Raw genomic sequence first — 12,427 nt, 5'->3', positions numbered from 1 at the left:
TCATCTGTCCCCACATTCCAGACCCTCTCAGCCCCCGGTTCAGCAGGCCACCAGGCTTTTAGAAAGAAATTTATTTGGAATGAAAATATAGAGCCCATCCCTGCCACTTCCTGTGGGAGGCAGAGGGGAGTGAGCGGGTGGGGCAGACGGTCCCTCAGAGGACAAGCGAGCTTGCCTTGGTACAAAAACCCTCCACAGAACAATGACAAAAGCCAGGCAGTGGTCGGGATGGGAACTGGCCCCTGACCTGCCCCAGAGTCCCTTGGCAGCCAGTGACCCGCTATAACCTGCCAGCAGAAGCTGAGTGAAAAGGTGTGAAGGAGGAGGAGGGGACGGAGGGAGTGGCATCGCTGGTGTGGTCCTATGCGTCCCCATTCTCCATGCGGCCCAGCTGCTCCTCCAGGCGGCAGATGCGCTCCCCTTGCTCCTTGACCATGGCCCGCAGTGCCCGCAGCTCCTGCATCACCTCCTCTAGCTTCCCAGCCTCCTGTGAGGACATCAGAAGTCCATTTACTGCAGCCTTCCCCAAATCTACCACCAACCAGGCAGAGGCCCGAGGCCCAGAGAGGGCAATGTAAGGTTCAAGTACACACAGCAGACAGGGGCAACATTGGAACTTTCCCAGCACCACCTGACTGTGGGACACATACCCCAGCCCCAACAAGGCTGCCACCCGAGGTGGCATCAGCAATGGCAACAGCAGATATGGAGGACCCTGGGCGGGTGGAGCTGGAGAGCCGGCTGTCCGATAACACGTTGCGCCGGCTGACCTTCAGGTCCCGCTGTTTGCTGGGCACGTAGGCCTCCCGCAGTGAGATGAGGATGGGGTCTGCGTCCCGCCCGCTCACCCACTCCTCTGCCTCCAGAGCGGCTTCAGGCCCAGCTGTGTCAGGGTACAGATCATCCTGGAAGAGGTCAGACTGCAGCAGGGAGGCCAGGGTCAGCTGGAGCCCATCAGTGACCCTGCGTGGCTGCCGCCTCAGGCCCTCCTGGGCTCCAGCCTGGCACTCTCGACCTTTCCCCTCCTGGCTTGGCCCTGCGAGCCCTTCTCAGCCCAAGGCCTGCTTTCACTTCCCTCCTGCTGGTGCAGGCAGTTCCCCCAAAGCCTTCCCAGCCTTCCTTCCTGAGCAGGGCCTGCCACCACCCTCCCCTGCAACCACAGGGGCCAGTGAGGTGGCTTTGTAGGATTCTGGGGGTCACACTTGTGCCCCGTGGACTGTGAGCTCCTGGGGCAGGCCCTACCGCTCTCCCTCAGCTCTGCTCCGAGACGTGCCTGGCACAATGCGTCGAGCACTCAATGGACGCTGGCTGGAGAATAATGGCAGTGTGTCTGGGGCTGGGCATCTGAAGCCAGCCTGTGGTTCCTCCTCGCGGGACTCTCCCCAACAGCCAGACCCTCTCTCTCCACCCTCCTGCAGGAGGCCTTCCATGGCTGCTGCTCTGCCCTGACTGCCTGACCCCTCTCTGTGGCTCATCTGGGCAAGGCCTCAGCTTGCCCTGTGTCATTCCTGCTTGTCCCCTGCCAGGCACAGCCCAACCCCTGGCTGGTACCAGGGCACGAGGGCATTTGTGCAGCCCACCAACCACACCCAATCACAGGCCCCACTCCAAACACCCTCAATGGCCAGTCTGCTAGAGGAGGGAGCAGGTGGCGTCACCTTTCTTGGCACAGTCATGACAATGGGCTCACACTTGCGCTCATGCAGTTTGTAGAACCTGGGAAAGGGAGGGCATGGGTGGAATCCCCATTAGTTCCCCCAGATCTCTCCACCCTCCGCTTCCTGTCCTCACTTGGACCTTCCCACGGGCTGACCAAGTCCCCGACACCCCTTGTGCAGGCTGCCTACCTGCCCCAACAATTGCCACAGGCTAATCCCTGAGCCTCCCAACTGTCCTGACACTGGGTGCCCACAGCCTGGTCTCTGCTCTCAGGCTGAGTCCCCAAGATGGCTGCCACAATGGCCCCTCTTACCGGGCAATCTCACACTTGCTGACCTCCAAGCCCCTCTTGGGCATACTGCCCATGCCCCTCTGGGGCTCCTTGCTGGTGAACGTGTTCAGGAAGTGGATATAGGGGGACTCATCTGTGATCTCAAAGTACCGGATGCTGGAGTCGCCCTGGGGGGGCAACAGGGGGTTCAGCTCTTGGCTGTGCACCTCCCCTGCCCCCACCAGCCATACCCAGCCCCACCTTGCCACAGACGTAGACCACACTGGTGTCGGGGTCGTAGAAGGGCAGCAGGGCCCCGTTGCTGGAGTCTAGTTCCTGCAGGGCCATGGGCTCCTCGAGGTTCTCCTGGCACATGGGAGGCAGTGAGGCCAAAATTGGAAATGCCCACCAGGAGTGGCCACAGATGGGCTCACATGCCAGCCAGCACTGCCCCAGCATGCCAGTGGGTTCTTTCCCCCTCCAAGCCTCTGTCCATACCAGGGACCCCAGCAGACCCCTGGCTTCTCTCCACCCCCAGGGGCCCACCCTCCCAGCCTCCTGCAGGCCTCAAGACTACTCCAGGTCACTGAGCAAGTACTGAGAAGGTCCTCACTACAGGGAGCTTGAAGGGGCTGCGTAGCACAGTCCCTGGCTCACAGGGGCCACTGAGGTCACTGTGCAGAAGCCAACAGGTGTGGGACAGGGCCCTGCAGGGCCAAGCTGAGGACCTGGGAACCACAAGCCTCTGCATGGTGACCCCTGCCCAGGATGGAGCCAGGTTGGGGCCCATCTTGAGCCTGCCTCCTCAGGCCAACCATGGCCACTCACTGGGTCCCAGAGTGCCAGCTGCCGCTCACTCATGCGGCTGAAGCCCGTAGTGAACACCTTGCCATCTGCCAAGAAGATGGCCCGCATGGGCCGGGCCCCCTCATGGGCTTTCTCCCGCTCCTGTGTGAGAGACAGGTGGTTAGTGTAGTGCACAGATCAAGTCCCTTGGCCTGTCCACTGTCCTCAGCCCCCAAAGCCACATACTGCCACCAGGGTGCCCCGGCGGGGGTCAATGATGCGGACACTCTTGTCCTTGCAAGCTGAGCAGAAAAGGCTGCCATTGCGGTTCCAGCTGACATTGTAGATGAGGTCAGGGTGCAGGGTGTCCAAGCGGTACAGCTCCTCCGCTGTGCCCACATTCCAGATGAGCACCACATTATCACAGCCTGGTGGATGGAAGGCCATCAGCCCAACAGGTCAGCTTTGCCCACTCCCCTGGGACTGAACTGGGCCTCTTGACCTCTGCACGGCTCAGCTTCCTCATCTGTCAGATGGGCCCAGGAGAGACCACTAGGATGTCCCAAAGCCACATATGGAGAGGGGTGTGGGGGCAGGGTAGGGAGCGGTGCAGACCTGCACTGAGCAGCACGTTCCGGGCTGTGGGGTGCCAGGTCACGATGCCCACACGTTTGGTGTGCCCTTCTAGCACCACCACTGGCTCTGTCAGCGGGGAGGCCAGCCCATTCTCCGGGATCTGCCACACCTGTGGTAGAGATGGGGCTGCTGGGCTGAGGCCTCTGCTTACCCCTGCTGCCAGCAGCCCTGGGCCACACTGGAGAGCCTGGCCCAAACAGTCCTGTGCCTCACCATGACTGTACAATCCTCTGAGCCGCTGGCAATGACTTCATCATTGTGGGGACACCAGTCGATGTCCAGGACAGGTCCCGTGTGCCCACACACTGTTGGGTAGGCCTTGTCAATGCGGCCTGTCTGCAGGCAGGAGGGGGCAAGTCAGATTCCCATCTCTATGGAGGGGGGATGGGGCTCACTGGGGGCCTAGATGTGAAGGTGCCCCACCCACTAGCTGAGCAGGAAGTGCCTGCTGCCTCTGACCTTGACTCAGTGGCAATAAACACTGATTCCACCTGCACAAACACCTCTTGGGCAGTAAATCTGGATTGATACCTGCCTAGGGAGAGGATGGGCAAGGAGGGGGCTTCAAAGTAGGACCTGCTGCCAGGAGTGGTGCTGTGCTTCTGGCCCTCCCCACAGCCTGCCTCCCTGTCCCAACAAGGCCCACCTTGTTCAGGGGAAGCACCAGGAAGGCACCCCCACCACTGGCTTCCACAATTACTGCCAGGAACTTGGGGTTGACTGCGCAGAAGGTGCTGTCCCAGGTAACACGGGACACGCGAATGTCCTCGTAGCATTGGTCGTTCTTGACCGGTTGGCCAAACACATGCCGGAATTTGCTCTGCCGAACCACTTTGCGAAAGGACATGTCTGCAGTGCAGAGAGGCCTGGATCAGCCCCGTCCTCACGACCCTGAGCTTTCCCACGGGTGCTTGAAGGGAACACGGAAGGATATGGCTGGGGGCCTAGGCAACATCACCCGCCTGGGTCTCAGTTTCCCCAGTGGCAGAATGGGACTCTGGCAGGCTCCCCAGGCGGTGATCTGACAGGGTAAGTACGACCACCCCTGGTGCTGGCCACTGCTGCGTCCTAAGGGGCTTTGAGAAATCTCCTTGGGACCCTCCGTGGCTGCGGTGTGTGTGGGGGGGTATTTCTGTAGGTCCGCCCGGTTCGGAGCAGACCTTCCGGGGACGTGGAGGCTGGGTGTCGGGAAGGGAGGAGAGGAGGCAGGAAAGGTCTCCGCACTGTGGGGCGGAGGGAGGCCCAGTTCTGAGAACCAAGGAATGTGCAGGGAGCTGCAATTAGCCCGGCCCACGGCCCTGGCTGGACCGGCGGGGGTCACGGCCGCGCTGCGGGCGGAGGGACATCTCGGAGCGCGGTTCCGGGGACCCACTTCCAGTGACCCGGACTCAGGAGGGCAGAGGCTGCGCGGCCGGGGGAGTTGGGACCGCGGGTGGGGCGCTGCGGAGGGGAAGGGCCCCTGGGCCTCGCGCCCCCGCCCCGGCCGCGCCCCCAGCCCGGCCCCGCCGCGCTCACCGCTCACCGCTCACCGCTGACCGGGGACGCCGGGGGCTGCGGCGGCGGCCTCGGGCAGCTCGGGATCCCAGCCTCCGGGAAGCAGGAAGCGGGAATCAGGAAGTGACAGAGGAGTGGGAGGGAGCGGGGCGGGGGCTCGCGGGGGCGGGGCCGAGGTCACGCGCGGAGGGGCGGGGAGAGTGGGGGCGGGGCCAGGAGGGCGGAGCTCACGAGCCGCACCTGCAGCCCCCGGGCCAGCGGCCGGCCGGGGTCGGGCTGCGGCGGGCCGAGCGCGCTGCAGGTGCGTCGGCGGGAGTCGCCAGGATGGGCTGAAGCCCGGGGTCCGGATCCCGCACCTGGGGCCACGCCTCCTAGGCGTCCCAGGAACGCCCCCGCCCCGCCTCCAAACAGTGTCTGCGCCTAGTTTTGCTGCCTGTTTTTAAGTTATAAGCATGAGTGCTCTCGGCTCAAGGTGTAGATAAAGCAACACTCGAAGGAGCCAGGCAGGGGTGGCCCAGCGGTCCCATTCTTCCCGGTGGACACTCGTGGGTCTTGCAGCGGCTGCTTCTTTTTTTTTTTCTTCCAGTGCTGGGGATAGAACCCAGGGCCCCAAACATGGTAGGCAAGTGCTCTACTCCTAAGCTCCACTCCAAGCACTTTTTATTTTATTTTGAGACCGAGTCTTGCTGCCCTCAAACTTGGGCTCCTCCTAAGTCGTTGAGCTGCCAGAGCTTCTTACTAAAAATCAAAATGAGGCCACGGCCTGAAGATCCCTGGCACTTTCCTTTCTTTCCTCCACCACCTCCCTGGAGGCCTGGCCATCAGTCCACAGGCCCCTCCCTCCTAGATCCACCCAATCCTGTCTCACCCTGGGGGACTTAGGTGTCCCGGTAGGTCCCACAGGCAGTGGTTGCCAGGTCTCTCTCTCTCAGGTCTGTGACCCTGAGCACTAGTTACTTCCTCACCCTGGGAATCCACCGGCCTGGGTGACTAAAGGGTGCTGGCAGAGTCTCTTTCCCAGGAAAAGAAAAGGGAGACGGAAAACGCAGAAGAACCCAAGAACCCCTGTAAGGGCGGCTTATCTCTGGCGGGATGAAGAGCCCTGTGTGGGCTGCGCTCGACCTCCATCTCATTCCCCTTGCCGCGCCCTGTGAGGAAACAGGCCTAGAGAGGCCAGGCGCTCGCTTGGGTCACCCGCCAGGAGTCAGCCTCCATCCATTTGGCTCCAAGTCCTTGTGTTTCCCACTGCTCCACAACCCCTAGGTTGGGCTGGCCTGGCAGGAGTGGGGACTGGGAAGCAGCAAGGAGGTGTGTCCCGGGCAACAGGCCAGGGTCTGTCTAAAGCCCACACCAGCCCCTGAGGCCCCAGTTCTATAAACCCCCCCCATGTGAAATACAATCCCAGGTGTATGTCCCATCCCACCCTGCCTCACCTGTCTGACCCTTGTTCAGCACCTGTCACCCACAATAGCCTCTCCCTGCTTGTGACCCAGTGATGCTGACCTCCAGTCCCTGAAATGTACACCTTCACTCCAACCTCAGGGCCTGGCTGGTACCTGATGGTGCATCCTGTTCTCTCCTTCCTTTTGGATGCTCTTTCCCAGGTCTTGAAGTGACTCTGTCTCTGCTAAGGTGACACTCCCCCCACCCTGCAGTTCTCTCCCTGCTACCCCTCTCACCTGGCCATCTCTGGCTCTACTTGTTCTCATTGCCTTTTTTTTGGGGGGGGTAATGGGGATTGAACTCAGGGGTGATTTACCACTGAGCCACACCCCCAGTCCCAGAGTTCCAGTACTTTTTATTTTTGTTTATTTATTTTTATTTTTTCATGGTGCTGGGGACTGAACCCAGGGCCTTGTGCATGCCAGGCAATCACTCTACCAACTTAGCTATATCCCAAGCCCTCCTTTTTATTTTTTTATTTTGGGATAGTGCCTTGGTAAGTTGCTGAGGCTGACCTCAAACTTGTGATTCTCCTGCCTCAGCCTCCTGAGTCACTGGGATTACAGGCGTGCACCTGATTCATTGTTCTTAATAGCTACTGGATGCTATATTTTGGGAGTATTTGTGTATTTGTTGGTGTCTGCTTCACCCTACCAGGATGTCAGCAAATTGAGGGCAGGGGTTTTGTCTTGTTTCCCACTGTACTTTCAGCACCCAGTGAGGCCCAGCACCCAGAATGCGACCACTTAATGTATAAGTGAGCAGCAGCCCTGAGTGCAGAATTGAAAAATGTTCTTGTCCACAATTCTCACAATCAATGTCTGGTCGCTTTGCATGAGAGGGAGGGGCTCTCTCACCTACAAAAGGAAGGAATCTCCCAGAAGGCCACAGGAACCTGGTTCCATGGGGTGTGTTGGGGTGAGGTGAGGGGATGTAGAATGTTTTGGGGGTGAACGAGCCCTCTCTTAATGTCCTCTTTCCTCCAACACAGACCATCTCTGTGGGTCACTAGGAGAACTCCTCTTTTTCCTGCAAAACCCTTCAGGTCACTGCTCTTTTCCCTGCACAACAATTTTTCATTGTGGGAACAATTCCCCTTGGGGGCCTTGGAGGTGGGGCTGGCTCCCTCCCCAAGAGATCGGGTTTAAGATGTGCACTGGTGTTGAAGGTGGGTGGCTGGCACATGGGTAAATCCCAGCAACGCGGGAGGGCAAGGCGGGAGATTTCAGATGCCAAAGTTCCAGGCCAGCCTAGTGACTCAGTGAAACCCTGTCTCAAAATAAAAAAAATAAAAAGGGCTGGGGATGTAGCTCAGGGTAAAGCCCTCCGGGGTCAACTCTCAGTACCAAAAGAAAAAGAAATAAAAGGCTTTGGAACCCCTGCCAGGAGAAAAGAGAGAAGCAGGGGCACAGCAGAATGCTCCAAGGGGACAGAAGTCCACCTCCCTCAGATGTGCCCTGTGACTGTCAGAAGAAGGGCGGGGCTTGTGGAAGAAGAGGCAGTGGGCACTGCTCTCAGGCTGGCTAAGGCCTGGGGTGCCCACTGGCATCATCATGTTGATGGGTAACGATCATTGAGCACTTACTCTGTGCCAGGCAATGACCCAAGCACTCCATAAAGATCAATCATTATGATCCCCATTTTGTAGGTGAGCAAACTGAGTCCAAAAGAGATCAAGAGCTTTGCTGGAAGTCACCCCTGCGGAATGGTGGAGCCAGGAATTCAAACAACCCCTGAGGGGTACCAGGGACCCTCCTGAAGCCTGCCCCCGTGTTTCCAGAATAGAAGCCCAGCCAGAAAAGCAGCTGGAAAGTGCAGAATAGAGACTTGTCAGAAGAATGAAATCGACAAATCCACGCCTGTTTGGAGATCCCCCAGCCCCGCACGCACCAGGAATCCGTCACTGAGGAATGCGATGATCATGCTCTGGGGTCGCCACCATGGCCACCCATTTATGGCCTTCCTGTGCCAGGGGGTCATCCATGGCCACAACCAGCAGCCCTGCAGGGGCTCATCCACCCTAACTAAGGTAAGAGCGAGCTAGGAACCCCAACCCAGGCAACACATCAAATCATCAACACCGGTGCCTTGCCCTGAGGGCTCCTCAGCTGCCCCGTCAACAAGCCTTGCTAAAGGGACAGAGTGGGGAAGAAGGGAAGGGAGGGGACTCGGAACCCTGGGGGGGGGGACAGGTGGGTGGGAGAGGGTGGGGGGATGAAGGGAAGCGCAGGGAGACCTATGGCACTTTTGCTTTCCCTGTGGGGTCTGCAGTGGAAGGGGAGGAGCTGGCTGGCCTGAGGGCTCACCTTTGCCATTCCTGGGACTCCTGGTGCCCTGAGCTCTGTGCCCTTTGCACAGCCTCCTGCCTCTGCCCTTGGGCTCAGATGGGGGGAATTTGGGGCCAAGGTGAGCTGTACCTGCAGCCCCCACAGAGAGGAGAGTTGAGCAGCCCTCCCTGGGGTTGGGGCACAGGTGGATGCTAGTTGGACCCTTGAACAGAACCCGACCTTGAAGTCCCCTGGAGCAGGCCCAAGAGCAGAGGTGGCTATGTGCTCTCTCGGGCCACTTGGGTGTCCGCAGCCTAGGCTGTTCACAGAATCCTAGGTCACTCTCCTGCCTGCCTCCTCCCATTCAGCCCCGGTCCCTGTGTGCAGGAAGGAAGAGGACACCAGCTCACCGAGCCCTTGCCTAGTGCCAGGCTGCTGTGAGTGCCTTGCACACTTTTTCATTTAATTCTCACAAGAGCTGATGAAACAGGAGCTAAGAAAGAGAGGTAACTTGTCCCCCATCACCCAGTCAGGCTGTGGCAGAACTGGATTTGAATCCAGGCTTGGTAGCTCTTGCCTCTTTTCTGCCTGCCCTGTGAGGGGAAATCCTGCACCAGCCTCACTGTCTGTTGGAGGCAGGCAGGAGATTGGTGGAGAGGACATGGCTTGTGGGCCACTAGGGCCTTGGGCCCTGCTTGGAGCCACAGGTTCATGGAGGCCTCCCTTTTCCGCAGGAACTTTTCCATTTGGTGTTCTTGTGTCTAGGCTGGAGGACAGGCCAGAGGAGGACAGGGAGTGAAGGATGAAAGGGAGATCTGATTGGACCCAGGGAAGTCCCCCTGTTATCTTTCTCCAGCAGGAACAAGGCACAGAGGAAACAGGCATCTAGGGGTATTGGAGGACAGAACAATTCGGACACCATTAGCTGTGGCCTAGGGGGCTGCTGGGTGACTGTGTGTTGGAACAACCATGGAAGGGCTTGGTGTGCCCAGGGTCGGGGACTCACAGTGAACTCTCTGGGACTTTCACATGCTTTGTTTCACTTCCCTCCTTCTAGGCCCGAGGGACTCCGTGGGAGTTTTAGTGGTGAGTCCTTCATGGCGTCCACCATGGCTGGTTCTCTGGCTCCCTCTGGCTCTTCCCCTGCCCTGGAGGGCTGGACTTCCCTAGGCCCTCACGTGGGGCCTGGGCTGGAGGCTTCCTCTGGCGGGGCACTGCCAGGGCTCTCTCCCTCAGGGACAGCCTGTGTGGCTGGGTTCCCCGAGGCTCCCGAGGTGGGCCCTGGGGATGGGCCAGGGGAGGCTTCATCACAGGGGGTGGCGGCCAAGCCGGAAGCAGAGGCAGGGGTGTGAGCCTCAACCACTGGCTGTTCCTGGGCCACAGCATCCGACCGTGTCTGGGCCGTGGGGCTCACCTGAGGCAGGGCCACGGCATCCAGTCGTGGCTGGGCCGCAGCCATGGGCCCTGGCAGAGTCGGGCCCTCAGAGCCCACCTGGGGCTGGGGCTCAGCTGGCGTGAAGCTGCCTGGCTGTTCCTCGCAGAGAGCGGCTGCAAAGGAGGAGAACACGGCGCGCAGCAGGGCCCGGAGGTCGGCACTGGCCACGAGGCAGAGGAAGGGGCTCAGACAGCTGTTGAGCAGGATCAGGTAGTCCGAGTAGACCAGGGCCTCCCAGAGCAGGTACCCGGGGTAGAGGTCCCACAGGAAGGCCAGGTACAGCAGCTGTGCCAGCTGATAGGGCAGCTGCAGGACCACATAAGCTGACAGAATGGTCTTGGCCACGCGGGCAAAGCCAGGGCGGGCGGGGGGCCGGGGCTGGTGGCAGCAGAGGGTCCTGCAGGCGGTGGCCTGGGTGAGCGCGTGGCACACCAGCAGCAGGAGGAACGGCAGGAAGCCCCCCAGGATCTCGAGCATCCGCAGGGGCAGCTCCTCACTGTCCCAGAAGTCCAGGCAAATGACCAGGTCGTACCACCAGACGGTGGCCTCGGGGAAGACCAGCCAGGGCACACTGAAGAGTGTGGCCAGCACCCAGACCCCAGCACAGACCCACAGGGGCAGACGGGCCGGGCGGCGCCCAGGGTACCAACGCGGGCACAGTGCCAGCAGGCAGCGGTCCAGGCTGAGGGCTGCCAGCAGAAAGAGGCCAGAGGAGTAGGACACACCCCACAGGAAGTAGTAGAAGCGGCAGGCAGCTGTCCCCAGTGGCCAGTGCCCTCCATGCTGGATCTCCAGAATCTGAAAGGCTGCTGCCGCCAGGAACAAGAAGTCGGAGAGGGCCAGGCTGAGCAGGAGCAGGGCCAGCCTCGTGCCCGCCCCATGCCGGGCCTGGGAGCCGGCCAGCCACGCCATCAGCCCGTTGGCTGGCAGCCCCAGGAGCAGCAAGGCCACTAGGAAGACTGTGTCCCAGCCACCCTGCGGGTAGTAGTCCTCATCGTCCAGTTCTGTGCGGGGCCCACGGCCAGCAACGTCCAGGTTGGCTTCCATAACAGTGTCCCCAGTGTGCTGCTGGACATGGACTGGGCACCTGCTGGATGAATGAAGGCACAGATGACTGAGTATGAGACACAGGGCATGTGCATCTCCCTGCCAATCACTGTCCCTCCCTGATCTTGTCCTTGAGTAGTCATCTCCTGCCAGGGACACCTCATGTAGTCCTCTGAGGACCCATTTTATAGATGTAAGAAGGTTCATTGAGTTAGTGAATTGTCCAAGGTCATGGACAGGAAGGAAACTACCAGAACTTAAGCATCTGACCATGGAATCCATGAGTCCAAGCAGACCAACAGAGGCTTTCAAACACTGAATCTTTTTTTTTTTTTTTTGGTGCCAGGAATTGAACCCAGGGGCCCTTAACCACTGAGCCACATCCCCTGCCCTTTTTATTTTTCATTAAGAGACAGGATCTCACTAGTTGCTTACAGCCTTGCTAAGTTGCTGAGACTGGCTTCAAAGCTCCCGCCTCAGCCTCTCAAGCTGCTGGGATCACAGGTGTGTGCCACTGCTCCAGGCCCAAATCCACTGAATCTTGTCTCAATAAAACATAGTGGAACTCCTATACGAGCTAAAAGGACACTGAAGAGCACCCCCCAGGGTTTCAGGGGACAGAGTTTGAAAACCAGTTGATCGGCTCTTCACAAGATCCCTTTATGCTTGATTTTTCTGGGGTTCAAGTGTTTAAAATTCCAAGAGGGGGAGGCTCTGGAGGCCCATAGGAGTCTAAGGCTGGGCAGGCAGCCCCTCCCTGCATGCATGCTGCTCAGGAATTTGGGGCGAGGTCTGAGCCTCAGCACAGGCAGCTAGGGGACCTATCCCAGGAGCAGTGTGCGGCTCTTCAGCATTCTCTGCCCCCCACCCTGCCCTTTCCTGCTTTCCAGAGCTTAGGCACAGGTAGCTCTCGAAGAGGGGGCTTTGCAGGGTAAGGAGGGGGAGATGCAGTTGGGGGCACCCAGGTTGGGAACTCAAAAGGCCTGTGGTCCCCACCGCACCTTCTCCAGCCAGTGGACGGGAGTGAGCATTCCTCTGAGGTGGTAGTTAGGGGACAGACCAGATGCCGGCTGGGCTGGATTCCGCCTGGGGCCCACGGCGGCAACCACTTTAGCCCCTGGCTTCCCCACACTTTGGTGCTCTTGCTCTGCAGACCCCTATTGGATCAGAATCCTGGGCACCGTCCCCCAGGGCCCTGGCCATGGTGCCTGGCTTACCTGTGAGATGCAGGCAGCAGCTGGCCGGAAGGAGCAGGGCGTGCCTGCTGCCCAGCCGCCCAGCCACCCACCACCCCACGCCAGGGCCCGCTGCGTGGCACTCTGTGACATGAAGGCGGGCAGGCAGGAAACCCAAGCTGAGAGGAGATCAATCATTCATGGGACCGCTCTC

At 59.8% G+C, this 12,427-nt stretch overlaps 2 protein-coding genes across 4 annotated transcripts; both read right to left on the bottom strand.

Annotated features, from left to right (window-relative positions):
* Nucleotides 1-78: 78 nt before the first annotated feature.
* On the bottom strand, nt 79-4,957 carry Coro1b (coronin 1B). Of its 3 annotated transcripts, none has more exons than XM_026396453.2 (11): nt 4,868-4,957; nt 3,999-4,201; nt 3,566-3,688; nt 3,332-3,461; nt 2,963-3,144; nt 2,759-2,878; nt 2,192-2,296; nt 1,973-2,118; nt 1,659-1,716; nt 651-920; nt 79-487 (listed from the first exon to the last, which is right to left on the bottom strand). In XM_026396453.2, the coding sequence occupies exons 2-11, from the start codon at nt 4,197-4,199 to the stop codon at nt 362-364; spliced, it is 1,461 nt and encodes a 486-aa protein (XP_026252238.2). In that variant the 5' UTR covers nt 4,200-4,201; nt 4,868-4,957; the 3' UTR covers nt 79-361. The 3 variants fall into 3 exon arrangements, with proteins under 3 accessions (XP_026252238.2, XP_026252239.2, XP_026252240.2); XM_026396454.2 differs by having other exon boundaries at nt 4,875-4,954; XM_026396455.2 differs by having other exon boundaries at nt 4,882-4,951.
* Nucleotides 4,958-9,730: 4,773 nt separating this feature from the next.
* Nucleotides 9,731-12,366, bottom strand: Gpr152 (G protein-coupled receptor 152). Its single transcript, XM_026396584.2, has 2 exons — nt 12,256-12,366; nt 9,731-11,056 (listed from the first exon to the last, which is right to left on the bottom strand). Exons 1-2 carry the CDS (start codon nt 12,364-12,366, stop codon nt 9,731-9,733), a joined length of 1,437 nt encoding a protein of 478 aa, XP_026252369.2.
* Between the last annotated feature and the right edge of the window lie 61 nt (nt 12,367-12,427).

The sequence above is a fragment of the Urocitellus parryii genome, chromosome 4 (assembly GCF_045843805.1).
Source record: "Urocitellus parryii isolate mUroPar1 chromosome 4, mUroPar1.hap1, whole genome shotgun sequence".
Classification (NCBI taxonomy): Eukaryota; Metazoa; Chordata; class Mammalia; order Rodentia; family Sciuridae; genus Urocitellus; species Urocitellus parryii.
The sequence above is the reverse complement of the archived record's forward strand: the minus strand, read 5'-3'. Positions and strand labels throughout refer to the sequence as shown.

Bases quoted from the DNA above. Each gene is read 5' to 3' on its own strand.
- Coro1b (XM_026396453.2), bottom strand. From the start codon at position 4,199: ATGTCCTTTCGCAAAGTGGTTCGGCAGAGCAAATTCCGGCATGTGTTT. The intron at 3,462-3,565 runs GTGAGGCACAGG...TCTCTACCACAG, and splicing joins CAGAGGATTGTACAGTCATG to GTGTGGCAGATCCCGGAGAA. The intron at 488-650 runs GTATGTGTCCCA...ATGTCCTCACAG, and splicing joins GCAGCCTTGTTGGGGCTGGG to GAGGCTGGGAAGCTAGAGGA.
- Gpr152 (XM_026396584.2), bottom strand. From the start codon at position 12,366: ATGTCACAGAGTGCCACGCAGCGGGCCCTGGCGTGGGGTGGTGGGTGG. The intron at 11,057-12,255 runs GTAAGCCAGGCA...CATGTCCAGCAG, and splicing joins CTGCTGCCTGCATCTCACAG to CACACTGGGGACACTGTTAT.